The sequence below is a fragment of the Xiphophorus hellerii genome, chromosome 2 (assembly GCF_003331165.1).
Source record: "Xiphophorus hellerii strain 12219 chromosome 2, Xiphophorus_hellerii-4.1, whole genome shotgun sequence".
In the NCBI taxonomy this organism is placed as follows: Eukaryota; Metazoa; Chordata; class Actinopteri; order Cyprinodontiformes; family Poeciliidae; genus Xiphophorus; species Xiphophorus hellerii.
The window spans coordinates 30727993-30752988 of NC_045673.1; the positions used below are offsets into that span (position 1 = coordinate 30727993).

Consider the following 24996-nt stretch of genomic DNA (forward strand, 5'->3'; position numbering starts at 1 on the left):
TCTCTAGATGTCTACCTGGTTCCACTGAAACACACCTCCACCACTAGACTGTCATATTGTAGCAAAACGATTAAAAAAAAAATCCCAAAGCCTTTCAGTTTAAATATGATTAATATATTTCTATTTAGCACTTTCCCCCCAGTTTTCATTAGCAGGAGCTATGTTAAATTTGCTCAGAGTCAGAATCAGATCTCAGTCCAGCTTACAACCACAGGCAGTAAATCACTTCAGCCAAACCTGCTGACAAACATTCTGCTTACATTAGCAGCACAATTATTCTCTGCAGATAGTAATCTTTGGAGCAGGAGCTGACAGTCTCTGAGAGGAGATGAGTCTGATATGTGGCTCTCTCGCTGCTGCGCTCCATTCTTCCCTCCCCCTCTTTCTTTCCTGTCTTGGCACGCCAGATCTTGAGAAATATTTGGGAGCGCACGGCTGATTTGTTTCATGACAGAAAGAATGTTTCACCCAGCAGCAGCATCCAGCTACAGCTGGACAGGTATTGCTTTAGGAAACTAAGTCTTAAATTGTCCTTACAGGGATACGGTGCTAGAAGAGCTCTGTTACTTTACTTAGCTTTATTGCCCAAGAAATCTGACACACAAGGAATTTAACCCAGGCTGTAAATCTCTTCCGTTTCACACACAAACTGAAGATGCATGAACAGAGCTACACATCAACAAATGTAAAAGTAGAGACATGTTTAACTACGTTAGCTTTCATTTCTCTAACACTATTAACTATACATTTTTGATTTTCAAAGTTTTGAACAATGTCCATCATGGCAGGAGGTGAGATGTGCAAAAGAAACAAATTGTTTAAATAGGAGCTTGCAGTGTGGATTTTACCTACAGACACTGATTTTTGTTCCCTTCAGGCAGATCCAGATTTGTTTTGATGAGCGATAATTCCATCTGAAAAAAAAAATCATGCCTCAGGCTATGACTAACAGGAGGAATACGGGCCAGGATAGTGTAGGCTCCAGTGGGAGTGGCCTGGGATTGCTTAACCTGTTTGCAGACAACACAGCGAGGTATTTATGTGTGCTACATTTTCATGAACAACCCTAGTGCTGACAGCTAAGCTGCTGGCAAGACACCACAGGCAAATCATGCACAAAAACATCACTTTAAGAGCAGGCTTAGAGCATCAGTTCTGTATTTACTAATAGAGTAGATATTTTTACTATTATTCTGACTGAGGTTTTTGTAAGTGTTTGTCATTGAGCAAACTGGTAAAAATTTGGGTACCAAAATTGTTTGCCGGCATCCAGTAACAAGGTATACCATGGTTTGAAAAAGTCACAGTTTAAAAATCACAAAACAGATTCTATTCATGTATTTCCTTTGTATTCATTTAAAAATAATACAATCCAATTACTTCACCTTACTTAAAAAAAGCAAACTTGCTGCCTCAAAAAAGTAAAGTTTACAAAGCTTAAAAATGTTAGCATGTGCAAGTTATACATCTTAAGCTTACACCAATTGAGTCTATTATTGGCAGTAATTCCCTGATCCTTACATCAATGAAATCATTTCACCCTCAGCTTGTTGAAAATGGAAATCCATCCTTGGAGTTGTGGAAACTAACCAGGTCAAACATACACCTAAACTAAAGCAACTCAAAACTGAAAATGTTTAATATTGTCAGAATATATTTTCACAATATATTTTTGTTTTAATACCCTCAAACTGTTGGACTTTTGTTTCAACTTATCACGTGAGGATCTCTTAATTGTCCATTCCAGAAAATAACAACACATTTGGAAATGATTGTGTTCAACATATGACAGAGGATCCACAGAGCAGCATATATTTAAGGGCTTTCCCAACCAGTACTTACACATCAGAGGTAAAACCTGTCCACACATGCTCTGTGATAACAAACCAGCTTTAGCTCTGTGCTAAAAACATATTTGTGATGCAGACACAAGTCCTCATCTTTACACTGGGATACGACGTTTAAAACCACAGAAGCTCAAGACAGCTCTGGATCAGCAAGAAGAGTCCTCATGTATGAACACTGAAGACTAAATCCAAGCTGAAGGAATCTGGCTGAGGTTGGCTTTTCAGCTATAGAAGCAGAGGTTTGCTCATAAATCCTCTGAGAAAGCTGCAGCTGAGACGTCACCTTGGACAATGACTCAGCACTGAGCAGCAGGACAAACACGCCGTGATTCACAGCATGTTGTCAGCTAACTGGAGTGCCAATCCAGACACAACAATACACAGACAGATACTGTTCATATGGACGGTGCACATGCTCCTGCTCTGAGACAGCCAGGAAGGGATAAGAGTTGAGAAATTCAACTCAGAAAAAAAACACGCTGCATAGCATCAAAACAAAATACACCCCTCCCTTGAGAGGCGCTTCAAGAACAACGCCCCTGCTGCACTCTACACTCCTACACTGTGTGGTCAGGAGTGGATGACACATCTTTTTTGACCTGATGCCAATTTTGAGACTCATTCAATGTCAGTGTTATCTACATGGAGTCTGATCTACAGCACAAACCAAAAATCAAAGACAGCCACCTTTGATTCAGTATCAATGAGATCATTTCATCCATTTTCTTTTATGGCTTTTATTTCAACATGTGGATTTTTTTTAAGAGCTCAAAATTGAATAATTGGGAGAATAGCAGTAAATATGACAACATATTTCCATATTTGTAGTGAAATTTCAGATGGAAACAACACGCATCTGTAGTTTCATTAATTAACTGAGTTGTGCACTGACAAGGCGACTCCTCAGAATCATCACAGACTAATTGTGGTTTGGTTTTATAAAATAGAATGGCAGTAATTCAGAATCAATTTCTATTTCCAACCAGCAGCAATTTCAACCTGCAAGTTCAGTCTGTAATTATGAAATAATGTTATTCATTTCACATCTAAAACAAAAACCCACTAACATTTAGTAGAAGTTAATTTGGTCCGGTCAAGTGATGACTGCAGGGTTCTGATCCACAGTGAGGGCAGATCACAACGGGTCCGACTCCATTAACTCACTGCCTCCCTGACTGACTGCTGTAGTTCTACTTCTACTTTATTCATCTGGTGTCCCATCAACTACAGCTCTTTACATGAGTAAAGTTAGACTTGTTCTGTAAATGTGTAGAAAATGGTGGATTTTAGCCTATTTCTGAAAGTTGTTTTTTAAAACCAAATCAGTTAAATCATTTCAGAGATTACTGGAAGGGAGAATATGGACAAAATAGACTTAATTCAGTTTACAGTTTGATATTTCACTTACAGTCTTTTAAAGGTTTTTGAAACATGTACACAGTATGTGACTGAGGCACAGATATGAATGATTCTGAACTGATATGCAACTATTAAAACATGATTATGTTTAAATTAATTTCGACAAATCCAGAAGGCTGAATGATGTAAGAACAGCACCAGGTCAGTTTACAGTAAACACACAACAGAGTCTCTAAGACGGCTGAACCAGAACCAGAACCAGAAACTGAACCAGAAACCTCCGCACTAAAGAGAAAACTGGTTTGGAGCTGAGCCACACCAAATCCGTTGCACAAAACTAAGATACAATATTCTGAAGCAGGACAGACATGAGGAACTGCATCACACAGTCCTACATGGAGGTAGCAGTAAAAACTCATTACAAAGTTCATTGAAACTTTTTTCTGTAAAGGATTAGAGATCTAATTGAGTTGTTGAGAAGCAGGGCTTGGCATCATTGTGAGGTCCTTTCTGTCAGGTCAGTTTGCCACAATCAGGATGATAAACAATCAGCATAAACCAACCAGATTATAATATCATTCCAATCAAGTTGAATCTGATCAAAATATTCAGATTGGGACATTCTTATGATGCATTTTTATTCTCATCTGCCAGTAGTTATGATTATTTACATCCATGTAAACATGCTAACATGTCCACACTCTAAAACAAGAACAAAACAAAGTCAGGAGGTCTCTCAGGAAAGCAGGGAGGATGTCTCTAACGTGAACGTGTGAACTGCTATTGGCATAAATGTCCACATGTTTGGGTAAGTACGGCTATGGTGTTGTTCACCAAATGAGAGCGGTGAGGACTTGATAGGTGGAAAAAGAGTTGAAAAAGAATGTAGCAGAGGATGATCTTTAGGGATTTTGCTTTAGTTACTGATGAAGTAAGAAGATTGTTCAGATGACGTAAAGCAAATGGTCATGTGGGGAATTGGGGGGTGCACCCTGTTGCACAAGTAATTGATTTATAAACAGCCATATGAAATGTAATTAAACTGAATTATGAAACAGCTACTTGATAAATATGACAGAATATGTTGAAGGACCTGGCTCAAGAGATATTTTGATGAAAACAGAAAAAAAAGATGTCGAGATTATAATGACTGATTGAATTTATGGATCTTAAGGTGAGTTCTCCTCTAGGTATGGGAAACGCCTACACTCTGAGCTGATTGCATCAGAATGTTCAAGTTACTGACAACAGTTAGAGTAATAATCACTTAGCCAATGAAAAATACAAACCATTTGTAGTGATACGCTTCAGTTTGGGCAAAAATCAGTAAGACAAGAATAGATTCCCAAGAGAGCGGAGCTGAAACAATGGTGCTGGGAAGAGGATGACCTCTATTGTTTAACAAAGTAATCCCTCCCTGCAAAACGCCGACCAGAGACCAGCGGACAAGTCAGTCAGGGCCAGAAGAGAATCATTTAGCCAGCAGCAGGTACTAACGTCAGACCAAAATGTTGAACATGTTGGACTAGATTTAATATGACTAAATAAACAGCAGGTGTAAATGCCAGCCTGGTTTCATCTGAATTCTCTATTCACATTTTCTGTCCAAACTGAAAAAATAATTTAAATAAACAATATTTTGAGGTTTTCAAAGATAAATATATCGCTTCTGATCACAATGAAATAAATCAAGTCATATGTTTTATATTTCATAATGCTTCTGAGTGAAAGAGAACAGCGCCTGCCTTGTGGGTGGCTGACTGGCATCAGTCACACATGATGCCTCTGGATGAGCTGTTAGGTGAAGTAAGTCAGGGTCGGCAGAAAAGTCGGAACTTTTCTAACCAGCTGGTTCTGGATAACCAGTCAGATAACTCACAGCTCCAGGTGGGACATTAGAGCAGTATGAACACATTAGACTGCAGTCAGTGGAGCGGTTGGTGTAGAGTGTGTGCTTTTCTGTCATGTTGGGGACAGAAGGGAATTCCAGGTCTCCATGACTCAGCCAGTAAATCAGTGACAAGAACAAGATTTATGTCCTCACACAAGGTCAATTCCTTAAAATCTTCCTTTCAGTTTATATTTAGATTTAAGTGTAAAATGACAGACTGAACTTATATGAGGAACTGCGTTAATTCTGAACAGATATATCTGAGTGACTTCAAGAAGTTAAGACTGAAACCATAACCTCTAAATATCTTGATCTGATAAAGTAGCAGCCAGTCAGTCAGACATAGATCACTTTGATTTGAACATTTTCCCACCCTGAGGGGGATGTTTTTCACCAGTGTGATGTTGGACAGGATGTCATCTTAGCTTTATAACCACAGCCTTCCTGCACAGACAGCAGCACTGATAGTTTACTGATATTACTGGATTAGACATTGGCACAGTAAGAAATGATATTTCATCCTCAGTGCCAGGTGTGAAGCTGATTTTCAAACAACGAAAAAAAAAGAGAAAAAAATTGCAACATGTAAATTAAGTCCAATTTTAGGTCTGTGTAAGCTGTCACTTAAACACTTGAAACTGAGACATCACCAAACATATCCAGTCGAGTTGGTCCACAAAGTTGACTGTAGACTGAATTCAGAGTCACCTGTGAATAATTTAGGCTAAATTGAACATTCTGCTAGACCTTTTACTGGAGTTTCCTTGTGGGAAATAATAAATAAAGAATTTATTCCAGATAGTACATTCAGATATTGTTTTCATATCTTCAAATAAATATTTAGAGTCATCATCCTGGTCACTGAGGCTTCACAGTGGTGCAGTTGGTAGCTCTGCTGCCTTTCAGCAAGAAGGTCCTGGGTTCGATTCCCGGCCCTGGGTTCAGTTTGCATGTTCTCCCTGTCATGTGTGGGTTCTCTCTGGGTACTCCAGCTTCTTCCCACAGTCCAAAAACATGACTGTCTATCTAAATTCTCCTTGGTTGCATCTACTTGCTGATCAAGAAAAGTTATGACGGAAAAAGATCAGTATCTTTTCCTATAATGTAGTTTTTCATACATCAAACTTGAGACTAAAAGTGAAGTTTGAATCACATTGCATTTTAAGCAATACTGTATTTTCTTATGAAAGGCACTTTGAACTGCCAATTCAAAGGAATTGAATTGTTTTTACTAACATTATTCCTTCATATATTTATTTTATTTGCTTAAGTAGCTACTACAGTTTTTTATTTGGTTCCTCAATTATTTGTGAGAATAACTGATCAATTACTAAAATACTAAAATAATGGTTTACAACAACCTTGGAATATAGCTTTAGAACCCAGCCTTGCTTAAACTTCTCCTCAGCTCCAGTTTTCTCTCTCTGCTGTTTTCCTTGCTCTTAATGATGTTGGTTCATTCATTCAGTCAATCTATTACTTGAATCCTAGCAGAATATTTTAAAGTTCATAGTTATAGTGTGATAAAAGGTGGAAAATTGTAAAGGGGATAAATAATCTCCTAAATGTTTGGCTTATTCAAACCAAAACAGTGAAATGGGTAAATAAGCATCAGTATATGCCTCATGTTTCTGTTGAGAGAGAGAAACAGATTTTCAGTGGTCTGGAGGGAAACCTCTTGGTCTCTTTAAGGTTTTTCTGAAGTCGCAGGCCATTCACAAAAATGATGTGGGATCATTAACATGACACAAAGATCCGACTACATGGACCTACTTGTCTCCATTCTGTCTCTAAGAGTGGTACAGAAGGATGAGGAACAGCATGGTCGCCGTTCACAGCCAGCAGTGGAGCTCTGACAGAGCAGCAGCTGTGTGCCAACTCACTGGAATGCTATCCCATATTAATTACACACTAATTACTGGCGTGTAATTACTTGTTCAACTCACAGCAATCTACTCTGCAGTGTTTCCCTGTCTGCTACATTCCTGACTGTGTAGTTACCCTAAACACACAAACATGGAGGCAGGATGTGAACCACACAACTGAAGTCTCACAAACAATAGCAGGGAATGTCAGGGACTGTTAGCTACTCCCAGCTAGCCGAAGCTTTTCTCTTAGACTCGAGTTCGTCTCTCCTGCCCTTTGGCCATTAAATCTGTATTTCTCTCTACCATGTTACTGAGTCAGCAGAAACACACACACGCACACACACTGAATACCCCCCAGCCCCATCTGTCCCATTCTGTCTTTAGTTTCTCACTTTTCCAGAGTAATAAACCCATCCAGTTGCACCTCAGACCTCCTCCTTTGGATGGTCTCTCCTTTCCATATTTTCCATTTTGCCTTCATTTAACATCATCGTTAGCTCGGCTGTCGATCTTCTCTCTCTAACTTAACCTTTAATAAGAATGGGAGGAGTTTTAAACTTTATGTTCACATTCCACTACAGCACAGTCAAAGTACACACACACACACACACCCTGCTGAGAGCCAACAAAAGGTAGGAATCCACAGAGAAAAAAAGTTAACTCCAGTTTCTCTCCCTCCTCCCTGTCTTTTTTCCCCCCTCAGCTCCCTCCACCCCCGCCTCAGTCCAGACAGAGCTGAGGTATAACAGGTCCTGCTCAAATCCTCAAATGCTAAACCAATAACATGCAGTCAAACACCAAGGAAAGAAAAAAACCCTGAGGAAGCAGTAATTTTCCACACACATACACACTCACCAAATAGTTCATTTTATCCCTGGAGCTGTAAGCTAGATGGTGTAATTCCAGGACAGGACTTTCTCAGTCCCTGGGAGACACTTAGATCCTGAAGGAAGATCCTCAAGTTCCCCCCGAAAACCCCTTCAGCTTTACCCCTCCTTCCTCCTCCCTCTTCTTTCTTTTTCCTCTCCGTAGCTCCTTTAGTCTGGTTCTGTCTTCTTTTCAGCACTCAACCAGATCCCGATGCATCCTACTACTTCCTGATCTCACACAACAAGAATGAGAGTGCTGCGTGGCCCATCTACCAGCCCCCTGCTGCCCCTTCCTTCTCCTCTGATCACTCGCTGCGAGAGGAAAAGAGGGAGGAGAGAGGAACCCGACACGTCACTTCCTCTCAGATCCTGGTATCCCCTGTCTACACTGGTCATTTGAGCTCTTATCATGCAAATGGCTTTGCCCTCCCAATGCCCCCACTGCTCCTTCTCTTTCACCCCCTGGCTGTGAGAGACCGTCAGTGCACTGTAGACGTTCTGCCCAACAAACACAGCAAACACGTCATGTCATTTTATCAGCCTGAGGTCTGATAAAAATCAACTGGATGTAAAAGCACAACAAACAGAAACCTGCTGCAGAAATCTTAGCGAAACCAGCATTTCCCATATTCCTGCAGATTTCAGTGGTGAAAAGCAGAACTGGTCTGAGATCCTGACCTGTTGTATAAAAACCACAATATGTTTCTCTATGTGTTTAATTTATTTGTAAAAAGTGTCTCCTGAAAGAATCACAATGCTTGACTTTCTTTGCATTTTGTTATGTTAGAAGCTTATTCTAACTCTGTTAGAGATTTTTATGTATTATCATTTTATTCTTACTTTAGTTCACATTAAGTCTATAGATCTTTGTGATTTTCTGTTTAAAGTGTTCTCTTCTTTAAATGACCTGGAGGTCACTACTGTCTGTTCAACTTTACGAGAAATAGTTAACACTAAGTTAAACTGAAAAATAATATTTAAACCACAAGATAAACACAGAATAGATCACAATGCCTAACAAAAAAGTTCAGGTCGAGGTGTAAACCTATGAAAAAAATTAAAATTCAACAAAATACATTCGTAGCTAATGTATGCAAATTTCACTGACTGCATTAAAACATGGCTCTCTTGGTTTTGGGGGATTTTCTCCCAGCCTTCTCTCTGGGCTCAGGATCAGTCAGGTTGAATGGGCAGAATAAGCAGGTTATATTTTCAGGTGCACAGATGGATTTAAGTCTCATTTTCCTGTGTGACTGTGATCTATATCTGGCTGCTATCATCTTAAAATATGTTTGGTGTCCAGCCTAGAAATGTCTATTTTGGACTAATTAGTGCAGATAATAACTGTATTTGTTCTGGCTTTACAATCTGTAAGCTGTCACCAGGTAATGTTTAATCAAACTGACCTTTGCTTTTCAACAACAGTTTTTTTCCTTCTCGCCTCTCTACTATAAATCCCTGATTGGTGGATTGGTGAAGAGTGTTCCTGTTAGTGAAGTTTAACTGTATGGGTGGTTCTCCTTTCTCTCCGCCCCAATGACTATTGTGTTCGTGGTCCCCTCTGACCAAGGCCCGTCTTCCATTTCCAGTAAGGGAGACCAGTGTTCAGTACTGCTGGACCTGGTTCTTATTCTTTCACAGATTTCTGCTTTGACACAAGTTAATGAGGTCTACAGGACGTTCCTCTGACTCCATTGTTTGGTTTCTGCTCTAATGTAAAGTGTTGACTGTGAGACCTTATCAGGACAAACGTCCCATTCAAAATTATTTCCAATCAACTGAACGTGATAAAGGTGGATAGTTTCAGAAACATCTCAAGTATGGATGTAAGATGTACCTGACCTCACTTCTTCATTCAAAAGAGTGTGAATACTTTTGTCTCTATGATATTAAATGCTTACATTTTTTTATGAATTTACAAAGTGCCTGAAAATATGTTTTCACTTTGTCATTACAGTGTGCTATAGTGACTATTCTGAAATCAGATGAAAAACAAGTCTAAAAAAATAGATTTAAAAGAAACAAAGTAGAGAAAACTGACTAAACAGTATATCGGCCTTTTACAGTCAGCTATGTTGATCAGTTTTTGATAATTACCTACATTTGTAAATGAGTCCCAGATCTCACCAAATGAATATGGTATAGAAATGAGCATGACTGATTTTATTTAGGCCATAACTGGACTATACATATTGCAAAGTGAACTATCCAGAAGATCAATTATAACCTTTTTATATTTGTAGTTCCTCAAAACTGAAGATGTGAAATGAAGCTATACAAATAAATATACAAACCATCTATTTATTTGTCACCAAATTAGTTTTAAGATGCTTTAGGTGAAAACGTAGACTCCAGCGCTTCATCTATGTAGTCAGTTTATCAAGAAAGAAGCTACTTTCAGAGCAGTAGAGCGCTTTTTAGCTAGTCTGTAGCATTTACGTGAAACTGAACCATGAGTGAGCTGGATGCTCATTTTCATGACCACCCCGCTCTGCTTGATGTTGTAGCTTCAGGCAGAAATGACTGTGTTGGATTTACTGAAAAAAGTGAACAAGCTATTAATGTTTCCATATTTTTTATCAAAGTTTGAATAGAGACACAAATGAAAAGCAGGAGCCAGTAACTGTTTCAATCAAATATTTTCTAGTAGTTTCTAGTTCAGAAAAGCTAGCCTTTGGTTGTTGATTTAGTTATTACAACATACTCAGATTTATTAAGTTAACTGAAGATTTTACAGTGTACTTGCAAATTTCACTGACTGCATTAAAAAAGTTGAATAATTAATACAAGGTTCAGTTTTGCTTGATCCACTTGACAGAATTAAGTTCACTTGGATTTTCCTTTTCATGTAACAAAATAAGGAAAAACTTTAAACTAAGAACAGTCTTGCTTGATAAGTATACAAATTTAGGCAACCAGTTGCATAATGTATTTAAATAGATGCAGCAGAATATTTTTATTGTTGTAGTTAAAGCCAAGATATTTATCATTAGGGATAAATTTTAGACACATGAAGTTAGATGGTGTTGATTATCTTCACTTTCTTAAACCCTGACTCTTTGAAATATGAACAATGTTTGGTAGATAAATGCCACAGAGATGCATTTTGGGAAAAAATCCCCCAGTCAAGCTGAGCCAACTGACTTCAGCCACCACTGCCTGGGATCCATGTCGACAACAGCTCTATTATGTCTGGTCCTTACTGCACGATTGCCAACTATCCACAAGATCATACCACACACCTACACACACTGCCCCACAGCCCTCCATGTCAAACTGACCTCCACACACACCAACACTGTGCAGAACAAAAAGACACAACTCTGCAAGATGTAGGTCAGGGACAATCTGAATATGCTAATGTTCTCTGTAGGGAGGCAGAACTTGTTCTGTCTCAGTTCAGATGAAGGACATCTTCACTCACACTGCCATCTTTCTGTGTGCAGGACAATTTTTTGTTTAAGCTTTAAAAACAGTGGTGGCTGATGAAAGTTCCTGACTAGCCTTCCTCCTGTCTTCCTCTCTCCCTGTTCAGAGCTGGTGCTGACCTGCATCAGACCTCAGCAAACTTTTACATTTCTGGTTGACAGCACTGCCTAATCGGCTGAGAGGAAGGAGAATTCTGCCAAAAGTTGTACTTGCACACAGGTGAGGGAATTTGAGTCTTACAAAATTTTTTGCTTTTGTCAACAGACCTTGACAAAAATAATGTAACTTGTGTAATCACTTTTTACAAGAAAAATCTTTTTTACACATATGAATTCTTATGCATGGATGCACAAAGATAAAGTTTCATACATCCCAGTTTAGCAGGTGGCAAAGTGTATTTGCAACTACACATTCATAAGCACAACATTACATATTTAGATACTCATGGACACATCAGTATCTAAATTCTCAGACATTTTATTTTATAAGGCTATAAAACTCAAGTCACAGGTTGCTGTGGTGACGCAGGGGTAAAGCACAACCCAGGTAATCAGGCCTTGGTCCTCGATGCGCCGTCACAGGTTGTGATGATTACTGCATGTCTTCCCCCTCTGTCATTACCCACTTTGCTGTTTGACCTCTCTCAAATAAAGGCCACTGGAGTCAATAAAAACCTCAAGTCACAACTACATGGTCTGATTTACAAGGACAAAATATATGACTGGAATTTGTGTCCATAGTAGAGAGCGCTACATGGTTCAAGTGGGTTATGAACAACAAAGCAGCCACCAAGCATCACCGTAATATTGAACTAATGTTCCTTTTCTGAAATGTTACAAGTTTTGCAGCAGATGTAAATCTGACCAAAACGTTCCACTTAAATAGAACTTAAATAGCTCAGTTTTTGTAACTCGCCATATCAATCAATGGCTATAACTTTATATCAAGTAATGCTGAGGAAGCAGTGTAGTAAAAGAAATATTGCCACCCAAATGTTGGAGTTTGCCATCACTTCAACTTATGTTTTTAAAAAATTTTGCTTAAAAATAGCAATAAACTCAAAATTATGCTGTATTGCAGAGATCTGTTGATTTTGCATGAATTTTTGCAATCATTGAATCACAAAAAACTGATGGGACTGAAACTTTCACAGCCACCGCAATGAAAATCCTCTGTGCGGTCCACTGGATGAGGTCAAAAAATGTTTCCTTAGTCTAATAACGGCACACAGCATATTTCTCTCTTCACTCTTCTCTGATGCTTACTTTGAACTTTGATCTGCACCATGTCTAGATGCCTAAATGCACTCAGATATGTGATTGGCTGATTTGCTATTTTGGTTAACAAGCAATTAAAAGGTGTAGCTAAAAGCGACCAATAAGCTTAGGTTTTGTGTTTCCTAGAGTTTAAACATTTTGTCAAATGCAACTTCTTTACATTTTTCATGCATGTTTCCTGAAGCTAAAACATTTTGCTGCTTACTGACTGTGATAGTTTAGTGTCATATCTATATTGTTCTCTGAACATGAACAGCCATATTTATGATTCCACTGACTTTTTTGTACCATAAATGTCATGAAAGAAGCATTGTACATGACAGGCATCTGGGATCATTTCGCTCCAGCTTGCATGCCTAAGGTCAACAGTCTTTACCAGAGCAATCTCCTTTATCATGGGACTCAGTTCACTGCACAGTAGGAACCATTCAGATGTGGTTGAGTCATTATGATGAAACATGTCACTGTACAATACCAAAGGTCTGCTGTAAAAGGCTAATTAACTGTGTTCATTAAATTCTACATTTTCCCAGCTTTTATGAAGCTTACAGGGATCCAGAGATTTTGGTTGTGGTTTAAACAAAGTTTCATTGATTAACATCTGAGGGTCCAGATTGAGCCAGTGTCCTTAGCATAGCCTCAGAAATATTACGAATATGTTTTTTTGTCAAATTGGCATTAGATGAATACAATAAATAGGAATATTTAGTAAATTTTGCATTATTGTTTTAGCACTGATTTCACTGAATATGGACCACATGAAGCAAGTGCAACTCACCCACAGCATGCAGGTGATGAGCAAAGTAGACATCAAATGTTTGAAATTCACAGGTAAACAGGGTTGCAGAAATCAAGTGTTTTAGTCTTTTGAGTATTTCTTAGTTATGGACCAATCAGTCAGCAAGTGGTCAAAACCGGAACAGTTTTCTTTAATGTGTTTTGATCGCTGATACTGACAATAAAAAATGGACAAATCTGGAGCATTAAAAGCTCAGAAAAAAAGTCACTTTCTATTCTGTAACAACATTTTAAAGAAGCTTAGCTGACTGCAATCAGTTTTCACCACTATTCCTCCTCTAGAGCCAAAAAGTGGGAGTAAAATAAATTGTGCTTTTACTTCTGCATCAGAACCATCATTAAAGCTACATCTTCATGCTGGAACTCGCCCTCAAAGTGGATTCACTCTCAACTCTGTATCAGTTGCATTAAAATAATTATTGTTCACATTAATATTATTGTTGGGGCCAGCTCTTTGACTAGGCCACTAACTGCTAAAGGGGGTGCTGCTGTGGCAACCCAAAAGAAACAATGTAAAAATGAAAGACATATCATGAAATAAATAATCACACCTTGACTGCAGCCCTTTCCTCATACTCTGTATTGAAAACAGAAATTCTAGGAAAATAAAAAATCTCTGGTTGTTCCTCATTCTGATGGACTTCTCACTGCCGCCTATCAAACGCTCCAGAAAGGAAAACTGAAGTCACCTACCAATGTGCCACAACCAGCTGATCCAATGTAAGTTGGTAGAGGAATATTTATGTCTGACAGTGAATGTTGAAGCTGAAGTTACCCTATGACCTGCACAGTTTGTGTTTTTCATCTTAAAAAGCTGTGAGCTCACGCTAGAACTGTTTTAAATGACTTCACCATTTTAGAAAACCAACAGAATCTAGTGAACACTGAGACAGCCTACTATTATTATGCAAAAAGCTGTGAAATAAAATATATTTGATGGTACATATGGTTTCCACAGAGATGTCTCAGTCATGGATATGCATCCATCACCTCCCCATCAGGCTCTGATCAGTGTGCAGCTGTGCAGCTCGACTCAGCTTCTAACAATGAATTCAGGATGTAGAGAAACAAAGCAAACCCGTAAGGTCAATATTAGTTCTCTAAACACATCTCATTTACTTACACAGGACATAAAGCATTACAACTTAACAGCATACGCTAAATACAGAAATTCAACTTTTTTCAGTCAGGAAGGATTCTGGGAGCTGCAACAAATAGTTCTTTTAGAATAGAGTGTATGGAGGAAGTGATGTTTTCACTTATGCATGTTTAACAGCCTTCACAGCATCCCGAGCAATAAATATTACACTGAAGCTGTTTAGTGACATTTCAAACACAACAACGTGTCAGTCTTAAAAGTATTAATTTACTCTGAAGTAAATTAATACTCTGACTCCAGTCCATGCAGCTGGCTGTGAGGGAGAAGCACACGTCACACAGCCCTCACTCGGTTCTGGATGAAGCACTTCCTGGAGAGCATTTTTGAAAGTATTGTGTTGTTTTAAGTCCAGACCTGTTGCCCTGGACCAAAACGTCTGGGGCTCTTTCTGTATAAAGTCTGCATGTTCTCTCTGTGGCTTTTCTCCTGCTCTCAGGTTTAAATCTGTTGAGCATGTAGGTTGTCTGTCCTGTGTTGCCCTATGATGGAGTGGTAACATGTGCAGGACGCACCCACCCAGGATATTGCTGCCATAAAACAAATCCTTTTACCATAAAAAAATAATAGATAATAAAACTCTCCAGTTATCCTTTTTATTTAACAATTTGCCATTTAGTTTTACAGCTTTAAAAATATTTCCTTTCTGATACCCTCGCATTTTCCTCATACCACTCATTAAAGTGGGGCCTTATGTACGGTTTATCATGGTGGAGCTCACCATGGAGCTCAATATCCCCCCACATAATATGGTACAAACTTAAGATATTAATTATGGTCTGTTTTAACTATGTTTTGAGAAAATGTGTAACTGGACACATAATGACCAGACTCCACTCATCTTTATTTTTATTTACAGAAAAAGCAGATCATTAGTTATTGTTGGAACTGTGTGTGCATTTTGTTATGGTCAAGTAAATGTCCACTGATGGCTTTATGTTTGAAAAATCACTCAGGAGTCCCTAAAGGCTTGTTTCCATTTTCTCACTAGTTTAAAGCTTTTTATTCAACCTGTTTGCTTGAAGATGTCAAGTTTTTACTAATACAGTGGTACTTGAAAGATAAAATATAAATGTTTCTTATGAAATAAAAATTGTGCTGGGCTTTGTGTACATGCCTCAGCTCGAACTTATTTAACATTCCATAAAGTTAAAGTTCTTAAAGTTAAATATTTGCTGCCTGTTTTGTTTGACTGGTTTAACCTTCTCTAAAATGATGGCAGATTACAATGATTGAGTTCTGTCAAGTAATCCACTAAGGACTGACTGGGAAGGACTAAAGAATATGAAACTGAACTGATTTTAATGATCAAATGATTGGTGGTAATAACTTTGAGGTTTATGAATCTATAATATGAAATAAGTAGTGTTTTCAAAATAAAACACTCTCTGGGACTACAGCTGAGATTTGCTCAGAGTTCATGTTCTGTGCTGCTCATCTTTCTAAGGACCGGTTCCCTCCGCCTCCCCCAGCCTGACGCCCAAGATAAGACAGGACAGTTCAAGGCAGATGACAGGAGTTAAATTGTCACGCCATGCTTGAAGACCTACCTCCACCTGTGGTGCCCCTTGCAGGCAGTCAAACATTCTGCAGAGCACCTGGAGAAAAGGGACGTCCACAGAACACACAATACATCTGTGAGCTCAGGAAACGTGAAATAAAGTGTTTAGGAAATAAAATGTTTTAATGTTTTATAATATTTGCTTGCCTTTATCGGTTTGCAAAGAAAGTCAAGAAAAATTCCAAGATTAGTCAAAGACCATTTTACACTTAAAATGGCTGTACTCTACCCAACTCACTCAACAATAATGGTGTTATGTGTTTAAGTTTAAAGGTTTATATTTTACATTGAGAGTAATACACAATTGTGTCAAAAACAGGGCATTTGTAGAAACTGAATATGGGTTTTCTTTTGTAAATTGTGAATCCATCACTGACTAATGGATCAAACAAACATACCAGGACCAACAACTAACTGTGTGCTGTACTTTCTGAGCATTAAGTAAATTCCTATTCTTCAGAACCTGATTTACTAAATAATATTTAGGGTAAAAGATTAACTGAAACATAAATCTGTTTGATGTATGGTATTTCAGACCAACAATAAAACTGGAAAAAAAATTTGATTAAATCATTTAAATGCTGACCTTTTGACCTCAGCTGGTCTCCTTGCACATCCCCACAAGTTCTGTTTTGTTACTGGTTCTAACATCCCACTTGTTATGTGTAACGTGTCCCATTCTACGCAGCATTACAAACATCAGTAAATAAACACATCCATCCAGCTGAATCTGTGAAGAAGAACACATGATTCCCTCAGTAGCCTTCAGAGGCTCTGCAGCCTTTTTATAGGCCATCAGAAGTAGAGTAGGCTAATTAGCATTCAGTCCCAATATAGTGCAGCACAACACTCCATGTTGTGAAATTTTACAGCATGTTGAAGGAATGCCAGAAATCTGTTTTGGGGAAAAACCAGAAACAAAGACAGAGAAATCATTTTTAAAAAGCTCGGCTGACTCCTGGCTTCACACCAAGTCTCAATATTTACCTAAACTGAAATTTTGAGCAGAGGAAAACATGTTGGCACAAAACCCAGATAAGAGGTTCATCTTGGTAAACAGGAGAACTTTATTCCACGTGTGGAGTCAACACAACGCCAAGCTGCTCTGTAAACAAATGAAGAAAAAACCTGTTTGCATTACTTTGCTGTCATATTTTTGATTTGGATGTTAATTAATTTGGCTGATTCTGATTTAGACCTACCTCCTAGGCCTAAATCTAGGAGGTAGATTTAGATCTCCTAGATTTTTACAGCATGAAGGGGTGCACTTTTGTAAGTTCTCCCCTGTCTGTGTGTGTATATGTGCGTTTCATTATGATTATATTGATGAAATCTCAAAGAGTTAGAGCTCATCACCAAATAACATTCATAAAAATAAAACATGAAAAAATCAGGTCTACCATTATAGGGTTGTAATGTTAAAAAAGAGTTTTCTGCTGATTATCAAGAAGAGAATAAATCATTTTTGATTTGTTAACAGCTTCAGTGTTAACAAAGCCTAAAAATGAAGATGTTCATGACAAAGAAAGGTAAAGATACACACACACACACACACACACCAAAACAAGTAAACACCAAATGTTTCCAGTTGGGCCTGGTGAGCTAGTTGGATTAGAGGTTTGCTACCCTGTCAACAGTCAATCATGCTTTCATTACTAAGTATACAGCTCTGTCTGTAGGTATCTGTTTGCTGCTACATTCATTCTTTAAAAAGTAAAAAGTTTGAATTCAATCCCTGGAAACACAGACGTATTAAAATGTCACAACATCTGAACAAACGTTAATAAGATTAAGGCTCTTACTGCGCATCTGACATCGTCACATTGCTGACTCTAAGCTGTCCTCCACTGCTGTCACTGCAGTACAACAGGAACAATTTATAAAGCACAGAAGAACATGCTGGAACAAACAAATGGGGACAAAAGGACCTAGACTGATGTTCTAAAAGTTTGGAAAACTGCAATTTCTTTGTTATGTAAGGCCAGTGGGGGGTGGGGCTGGCCTGGCTGGCCTGGTTTTCAGCCACACTTCTCCACTGAGGACAAGAATATATTTCAGAGAAGTACAGAGACAAGTATGCACATTCTGTACTGCACAAGTGGTGCACAAGTATATGACACTTACACACACACACACGCACCCCCACACATAGTGCAGTCTGGCTCATATCCCAAACTTCCATCTCTGTCTGGCCAAAGGAATGCTGCGTTTCCTGTGAGTGCTGGGATCAGCGCTCACTGGCTGCTTCCCATGGCTCTCCAAACAGATTCCAGCACTTTGATAAGGAAGTAATCTTCTCCATGATTATATGTAGCAGCTACTGAAACCACTGCACTAGCAATCAAATCCATATTTCAAGTTACTTTGTGTCAATCTAGGTCCTTCTCACAACACTCTGCCTTGCTGTAAACGTTTTCTTTCAGAATTTTCAAGTAATGTTTAATGTGCCAAACCCGTCGGCTAAATGAATTTGAGCATCTGAACTCGACCAGAATCCTTCGGTCTCAGCAGGGCTCTGAAAAAATATGAGCCTGTTTCCTATTTGAAAATCAAAGGTTGTTTCAGCTGTGAAAATATCTCATGAGAGATTTAGTTTTAGTTAAAAATAGAACGGCTGTGACAAAAATAGCAGAGGGGCAGATCGTTTTATCCGTCTGAATATTTAATATGGACACTACAAAGAAAACGCAAAAGAAAAGAACGGAAATTAAATGAGAGGAACAGAACTGCAGCTAGGAAAATAATTTAAATAGAATCTCAAGATTTCCGGAACGACGTGGACACAGTAATTCAGCACCGAAAAATGTTAGCAGAAACAGAAATGTAACAAAGTTGTGATTTTAATAAAGTGAATACTTTATGCTGATGTTACATCAGGCATTTCGCAGACATCTCTGTAGATCTCCCTCCTGGGGGAGCTGCTGCTGCAGGGACAACATGTCAGCTGTGGAAATGTGCCAGAGGAGCATCCATGTCAGCTTCAGAGAGGATGTTACAGGCCGAACAATAGCTTCAGCAGTCAGAGGTCTTCATGATATGCACTATCAGCAGTGCTGTTTACCATTAGGTAGAACTGGACCTAAACTAGTTCTGGTTCATTCATCACATTTCATATTCATTTATAACTGGGGACATCTGTATTGAATTTGAAGCTGTCTATAAGACTGGACTGACATGACTGCATGTTTCCCTGTACACATCAGAGCCGTTTCCTTTAAGTGCCTTGAGAAGACTTTTGATTGAATCAACATTTTAAAAATGACCTGAACTAAACTGAATAAGTCATAACATTATTAGCATATTAATTACAGCGTCACCTACAACTTGTAACCTAGCCTTCCCCTGCTTACTTACACCTGTTTGTACAAAAACTACAGGGAATTAGCAAATTTAATTATTTCATCAACAGAAAACAAAATGAGGTACATTTTTGTTCAAAGGCTCCATTTAGACAACATTTGTCATGTTCCCACTTCTAAAGCATTGCGAGGTTGGTGCTGTGGATTCTAAGCACATTACCTGACAAAATCTTCCAACATGTCAGTGAAAGATCTCAGTGTGATCTGGACAGTTATAGATCACACAGATGAGCCGACAATGGTCAGAGAGGTGTCAGAAGTAACAGAACCATTCAGCAGCTTGTCTCCTGCTCACTGGCAGTATATTTGGAAACAAGCAATGATGAATTTAATCTATTCATATTAATGATTAGGTTAGGAGTCTTCAGTTCCTAGTCTCACATTTTAAGAGAAGCTACAGGTTAAATTTGAACAAAGAGAAGGGGAGGTTTGTATAATGTATAACCATTGCAAAATCAGTGTGTGCATACATAATAAAGTAAAGCAGTGTTTGGAATATCAGGTTTGTTGGTTGTTATTGTCAGCTGTCATAACTACTCAGTTTGAAAGATAAAACATTCTGGAGCAACAGATGCTAAAGCTGGAAGCAACAATATCAATGTCCAATGTCTTAATGTGCTGCAGGCAGCTACTGAAGCTTTAGAAACAATAAAAGGGGATGTTGATGGAAAACAGACAAAGCTTAAAACTGGCCAGACTAACACTGAGAATCAGTCAGCCACAGAACATTTAGATATGTTTTGTTCTGTTGTTTAGTTCTAAAAGTCTTACCTTGATAAAATCTCATCTTAAAACAACACAACATCTGAATTCCCTGTTTGCGACTCAGAGACATCAGAGTGAGGTTTTCTCCAGAACAAAGTCCAGCTCATCTATTCAAGAGGAACCAGTATTATAATCTCTACAATTCTCCATGTTTCAATCTCACATATTTCCTTCAGAGAGTTTAACTTGTTTTCTGTACGGCTGCAGAAGAAAACTCAGATTATGTGTTGAGAACACTGTGTGATTTGGAAAACACAAGGAAGTGGTTCATGAGAGGACCAGCTTTTATTTCCAAATACAGCAGATATCCTGCTAGAAGCTGAGTACGACTGCATCATCATCAGCATTATCATCATCATCTTCATTATGCTGCTTATTCCCTGGCTCTGTCTGCCCTTCTGGTGCCCTTTTCCCTGTTCCTGTATATATTGCTGCGTCTCTGCCGTGTGTTAACCATGTGGCCCCATCATGTCAGGGGCAAGAGGTCAAAAACACATCACTGACAAGAAGGTTATTCAAGGACAAATCAGGCAGTGTGAAAAAACTCGCAAAACAGCCTTGAAACTGATACTTGATGAAGTAAGGTTTTCTTAGTAAAGATTTGATGCATCCACACACATCTGTGACGAATTCCTTCTTTCATTTCATGATTTGCTTTCCTATGCAGGTTAATCATAGGAAGACAGTTCTGTGCTCCATCACCAAGTTTTACAGATCTTCAATAAATTACTAATAGTACATTTTTCACACTGAAATACCAAAATAGGTCCAATGCAAATTCTGAATAAAGGAATTAAGCTAAAAACTGCAATATAGATAAAAAATGGATGAATGAATAATTTCATTTAAAACATGAATCCTTGTCCTGAATATTGTGTTGATTCACATGACAGTTAACACTCTGACAAACACATGAGCTGCTTTTACTGGAACATTCAATATTGATGGAAAACTTAACTGCCTCGTTGCACATAATGACTGCACAGGTTTACAGTCATGGTTAGTCAATGATACTTTATTGCATGTGGGCCAAGTTAGAATGCTCCCCAGTGTGGGAGAGCTAAATATGAGACACAAACCATGTTGTGTTCTTACATCAACACTGCTGCCATATATACAAATCTATGCATCAACTTTGGAATATGGAGCAACCATTACCTCACATAAACATCTCATATTCCATTCCAACACTGTTGAAAAAATTGCTGTTAAAACTAACATCATCTTCTTCAAGTTAATATATAACAGAGAAAACCCAAACCAACCAAAGAATAGAAGATGCGCATCACACATGCTTTACAGGACCAACAGCTGAGCCTTTGGATGGACACAGTAACGGGGGAAAGTGATGCTGACAAGCAGAACTGATCTGTTTTCTGATTAAATGATCAGACTAGAAACATAGATGGTGGCAGCTGAGCTGTTTTGGGGCATTCATGTGAGGGATGTAAGGATTAACCAACTTCTAGCAGTTTCTCCTTCTGAATAGGATGTGGACATAATCCACTTCTATAATCCAGAAACACGACATGTGAAACACGACTGGAAATATACAGCAGCAGCCGATCAGACAGTTTCTGGATAAAATTTGTATGCAGCAGCTTTGAATTATTTCTTCTGGTATAATCTGGAAATTGCGTGGCTCAGTTGGTAGCACTGTTGCCTTGCAGCAAGAAGGTCCTGGGTTCGAATCCCAGCCTGGGGTCAATCTGAAATTTGTATGTTCTCCCTGTGTGTGGGTTTTGTCTTGGTACTCTGGCTTCCTCCCACAGTCTAAGAGCATTGAATGTTTTTGACTAATCAGGTCAACAGATGTCTCCTTAGATGTTAGTGCATGATTATTTGTTCTGTCTGTCCCTATGATGGACTGGTGACCCCGCCTCTGGCCACTGGAGATAGGGACCAGCTCCCCTAGCAATCCCATTAGGGATAAGATAATGGATGGATGGTCTAATCTGAGACCTCAGGTACATGAGAGTGCGCAGATTTCACACTTAAAGTTCAAACAGCCGGTAGGAACAGGAAGCGCTTAGAAAGAAAAGAGGAGACAGTTCAATTGCACAGTAACACTTTGCATTTAAAGATGGAAATGAAATAAACCATGATGTGCAATACTTGTCTACAAAACAACCCAGTGCAACCTGGAATATGAACACAGATTCACTGATACAGAAAATGACTGAGATGTGTGGAATATAGTTTCCATAAACTGAAATTAGAGAAAATTTGTTCAGTAAAAATATGTTCACATTTTTAAATAAACTGGTGAATATAACTGATCATTTATTTAATTTATAATTAATTTATTTAATTTTGCTTTACTTTTAATATTTTAATGTTTTTTAAATTTATTTCAAGATAATGTGGAATGGCACTAATTTTTCTTTGTGTGTGTGTGTGTGTGTGTAAAAATCTATTATTCAACATTTATATAAATACTTAGTTATTTTAACAGACTGACAAATTCACTCTTCAAGAAAAACAATGTTTTTCCAAAGTCAGTGGGTAGTCATTTAAATAATCACGATTTCAACATGGAGGACAATAATCCTGATAAAACATGTCTGTAACTCAACAGCTCTGATTTGTATCTGACTTCTGCTGGTAACTCGTCATGACTTGTGTGTTTGTGTTGGAATCCAGAAACTGACTCACTCTTTTTTCACTTCATTTAACTGTATTTAATTCAGGCTCGTAGGATTGTTGGTGTGTTGTTACACAACACAGACGTGGCTCCAGGTGTGTATACGGAACAGAACATTTTCCAGTTCATTTTCAAATGTCTGGTTAGTGACTGCAGACCACAATACAGGTCAGCCCCAGTCCCACTCTGACACTTCACAACAATTAATTAAATTGGTGCAAAGTTTATGATGGACAATTCAGTAGGGTCAAATGTCATCAGTATTAGCAATACATTGGTATTGATTATATACCACTGAACTCACACTCCGACTTATTTTGTGAAATTGATTTTAAATTGAGGGAAGTTTCTATAAATGTAGATATTAAAATATGCAAATTAACAAAATTATGCATAAATGGGCCTGACTCCAACTACTACATGGCAAAGTAATTGATTTTAAAATCCTTGGTGTTAAAATGCATCAACCAGCACAAGCTTAAAGATAATTCAAAACTCCAGCAAGTAAAGGATATTAATAAACCTAGAGCTGTATTTAAATAAGCATCGGATTGAAACATGAAGGCATTTTACAGGTTTCTAGAAGCTCATACAAGCTCATGACATTTTTCAGGCTGACATGGTAGAACTCTGATTCTGGGGCGCTCTCCGGTTGTTTAATCAAGCTGAGGTATTAAGGATTTCAGATCCCAACCTCTCCATAAAAAAATCCTGGTGGCTTTAGGAAAGCAGTGCATTTTCACTGCATGCAGCAGATTGCTGCACCAATTATTATCAACAGAACTCAGATCATTCCTCATGCATTAAATGGAAATGCTTTTCCATGTAAAGACACTCTGACATGCAGACAAGTGGGCATCTCACCTACTCCCTCTCTCACACAAGCACATATGAGGCCCACAGTTCCAGCCTCCAGGCAGTGTTTGTGAAGCAGATACTGTGGAATGTGATAAGGAGGAACACAACAAGCTCGAGCAGCGTCTGATTCCAGCAGATCTGAGACAGTCTCCAGAGACAGAGAACCCACTGGAACCTCAGCTGCTGCTGATCGTGTTGACAGGACAGGGCAGGTCAGCCGGAAATAGCCAGTCGAGCTTCCAGCACAGAGCCTCAGTAAAATGGCCTAACTGCTCCTTTAATAACCAGCAGGCTGTGCAGCAGCAGCAGCAACAGCAGCAGCTAGCTGCTCAGGCTGACTGTTAGCGTGGCACAGGGCTGCAGGGGCAAACTGCCTCTGCATTACAACAGCACTAGTGTGTTATAACATATTCATAATTTTTTTGCTGTTATTCAGTAAAGGAGCAGCCGAATATGAGTCCTATTGAGTGCCCGCTGTAGTGAGGTGGAACAGGGTGTGTGATGGAGCTGTCAGCTGCTCTCCAGCCTCAAGTATCTGCCTTTGTGGACTGCTAATGAGAGGCAGTGGAGGAGGAAGGCTGGCATGCATATGTCGATCCTCGGGGCTGAGATACTTACAGGAACAGACATCTTGCGCTGCTGTCACTTTTCTCTTTAAAACGCCCGCTGTGTTGGTTCCTCCGCCGCTACTTTTATCTGACAAAATGAGGCAGACAGCCTGCGGTTCAGTCCTCCGAGCGGCCCATAGTGAAGTATCCGGAAAGACAGACTCCCCTGCAGCAGGAACACGTCAGGATGTGCTGGGGTTGGGAGTAAGTGTTGGAAATGTGCGCAGCCCCGGCTTGGATATGCGTCAGCGCCGATGCGTCCGCCTGTCAGCAGAGCCGGTGCGCTCTCTCTCCTCTGTCCGGTCTCCCTGCACCGCCCTGCCGTTTGTCCCGGAATGCTTCAGCTAGCCATGCAGCCGCTTAGGGGGAAAAAATGGAATATGACGCAGCTGGGTTTGCTGAGTTCAGATGTGCAGTGTTCTGTTTGCGGATGAGAGCGCTGAGCTGCGCCGCTCCGCGCCGCGCTGCGTGCTGCCGTCCGCTTCTCCACAGAGACGATCCGGTCCAGCCTTAAAGGGGCCGAGCAATCTGCGGCAGATACAGCAGAACAACACAGGATCTGAAAGCAATAATAATAATAATAATAATAATAATAATAATAATAATAATAATAATAATAATAACAAATATTAGCAGTGTAAAACTTTTTGGTAGTTAGATTTTTGAACTCTATTTCGTTAAGTTTAACATTTGTTGGATTCTTAAAC

The 24996-nt window shown here is 39.0% G+C and overlaps 1 protein-coding gene across 1 annotated transcript in view; it reads right to left on the reverse strand.

Moving 5' to 3' along the window:
- The window catches only part of bcar1 (BCAR1 scaffold protein, Cas family member), a 47672-nt gene extending 22898 nt beyond the window's left edge, over positions 1 to 24774 (reverse strand). Inside the window, 2 exon segments of the mRNA XM_032546929.1 lie at positions 16045 to 16092; positions 24300 to 24774. Coding sequence (XP_032402820.1) covers positions 16045 to 16092; positions 24300 to 24311 — 60 coding nt within the window. The 5' untranslated portion in view covers positions 24312 to 24774.
- Between the last annotated feature and the right edge of the window lie 222 nt (positions 24775 to 24996).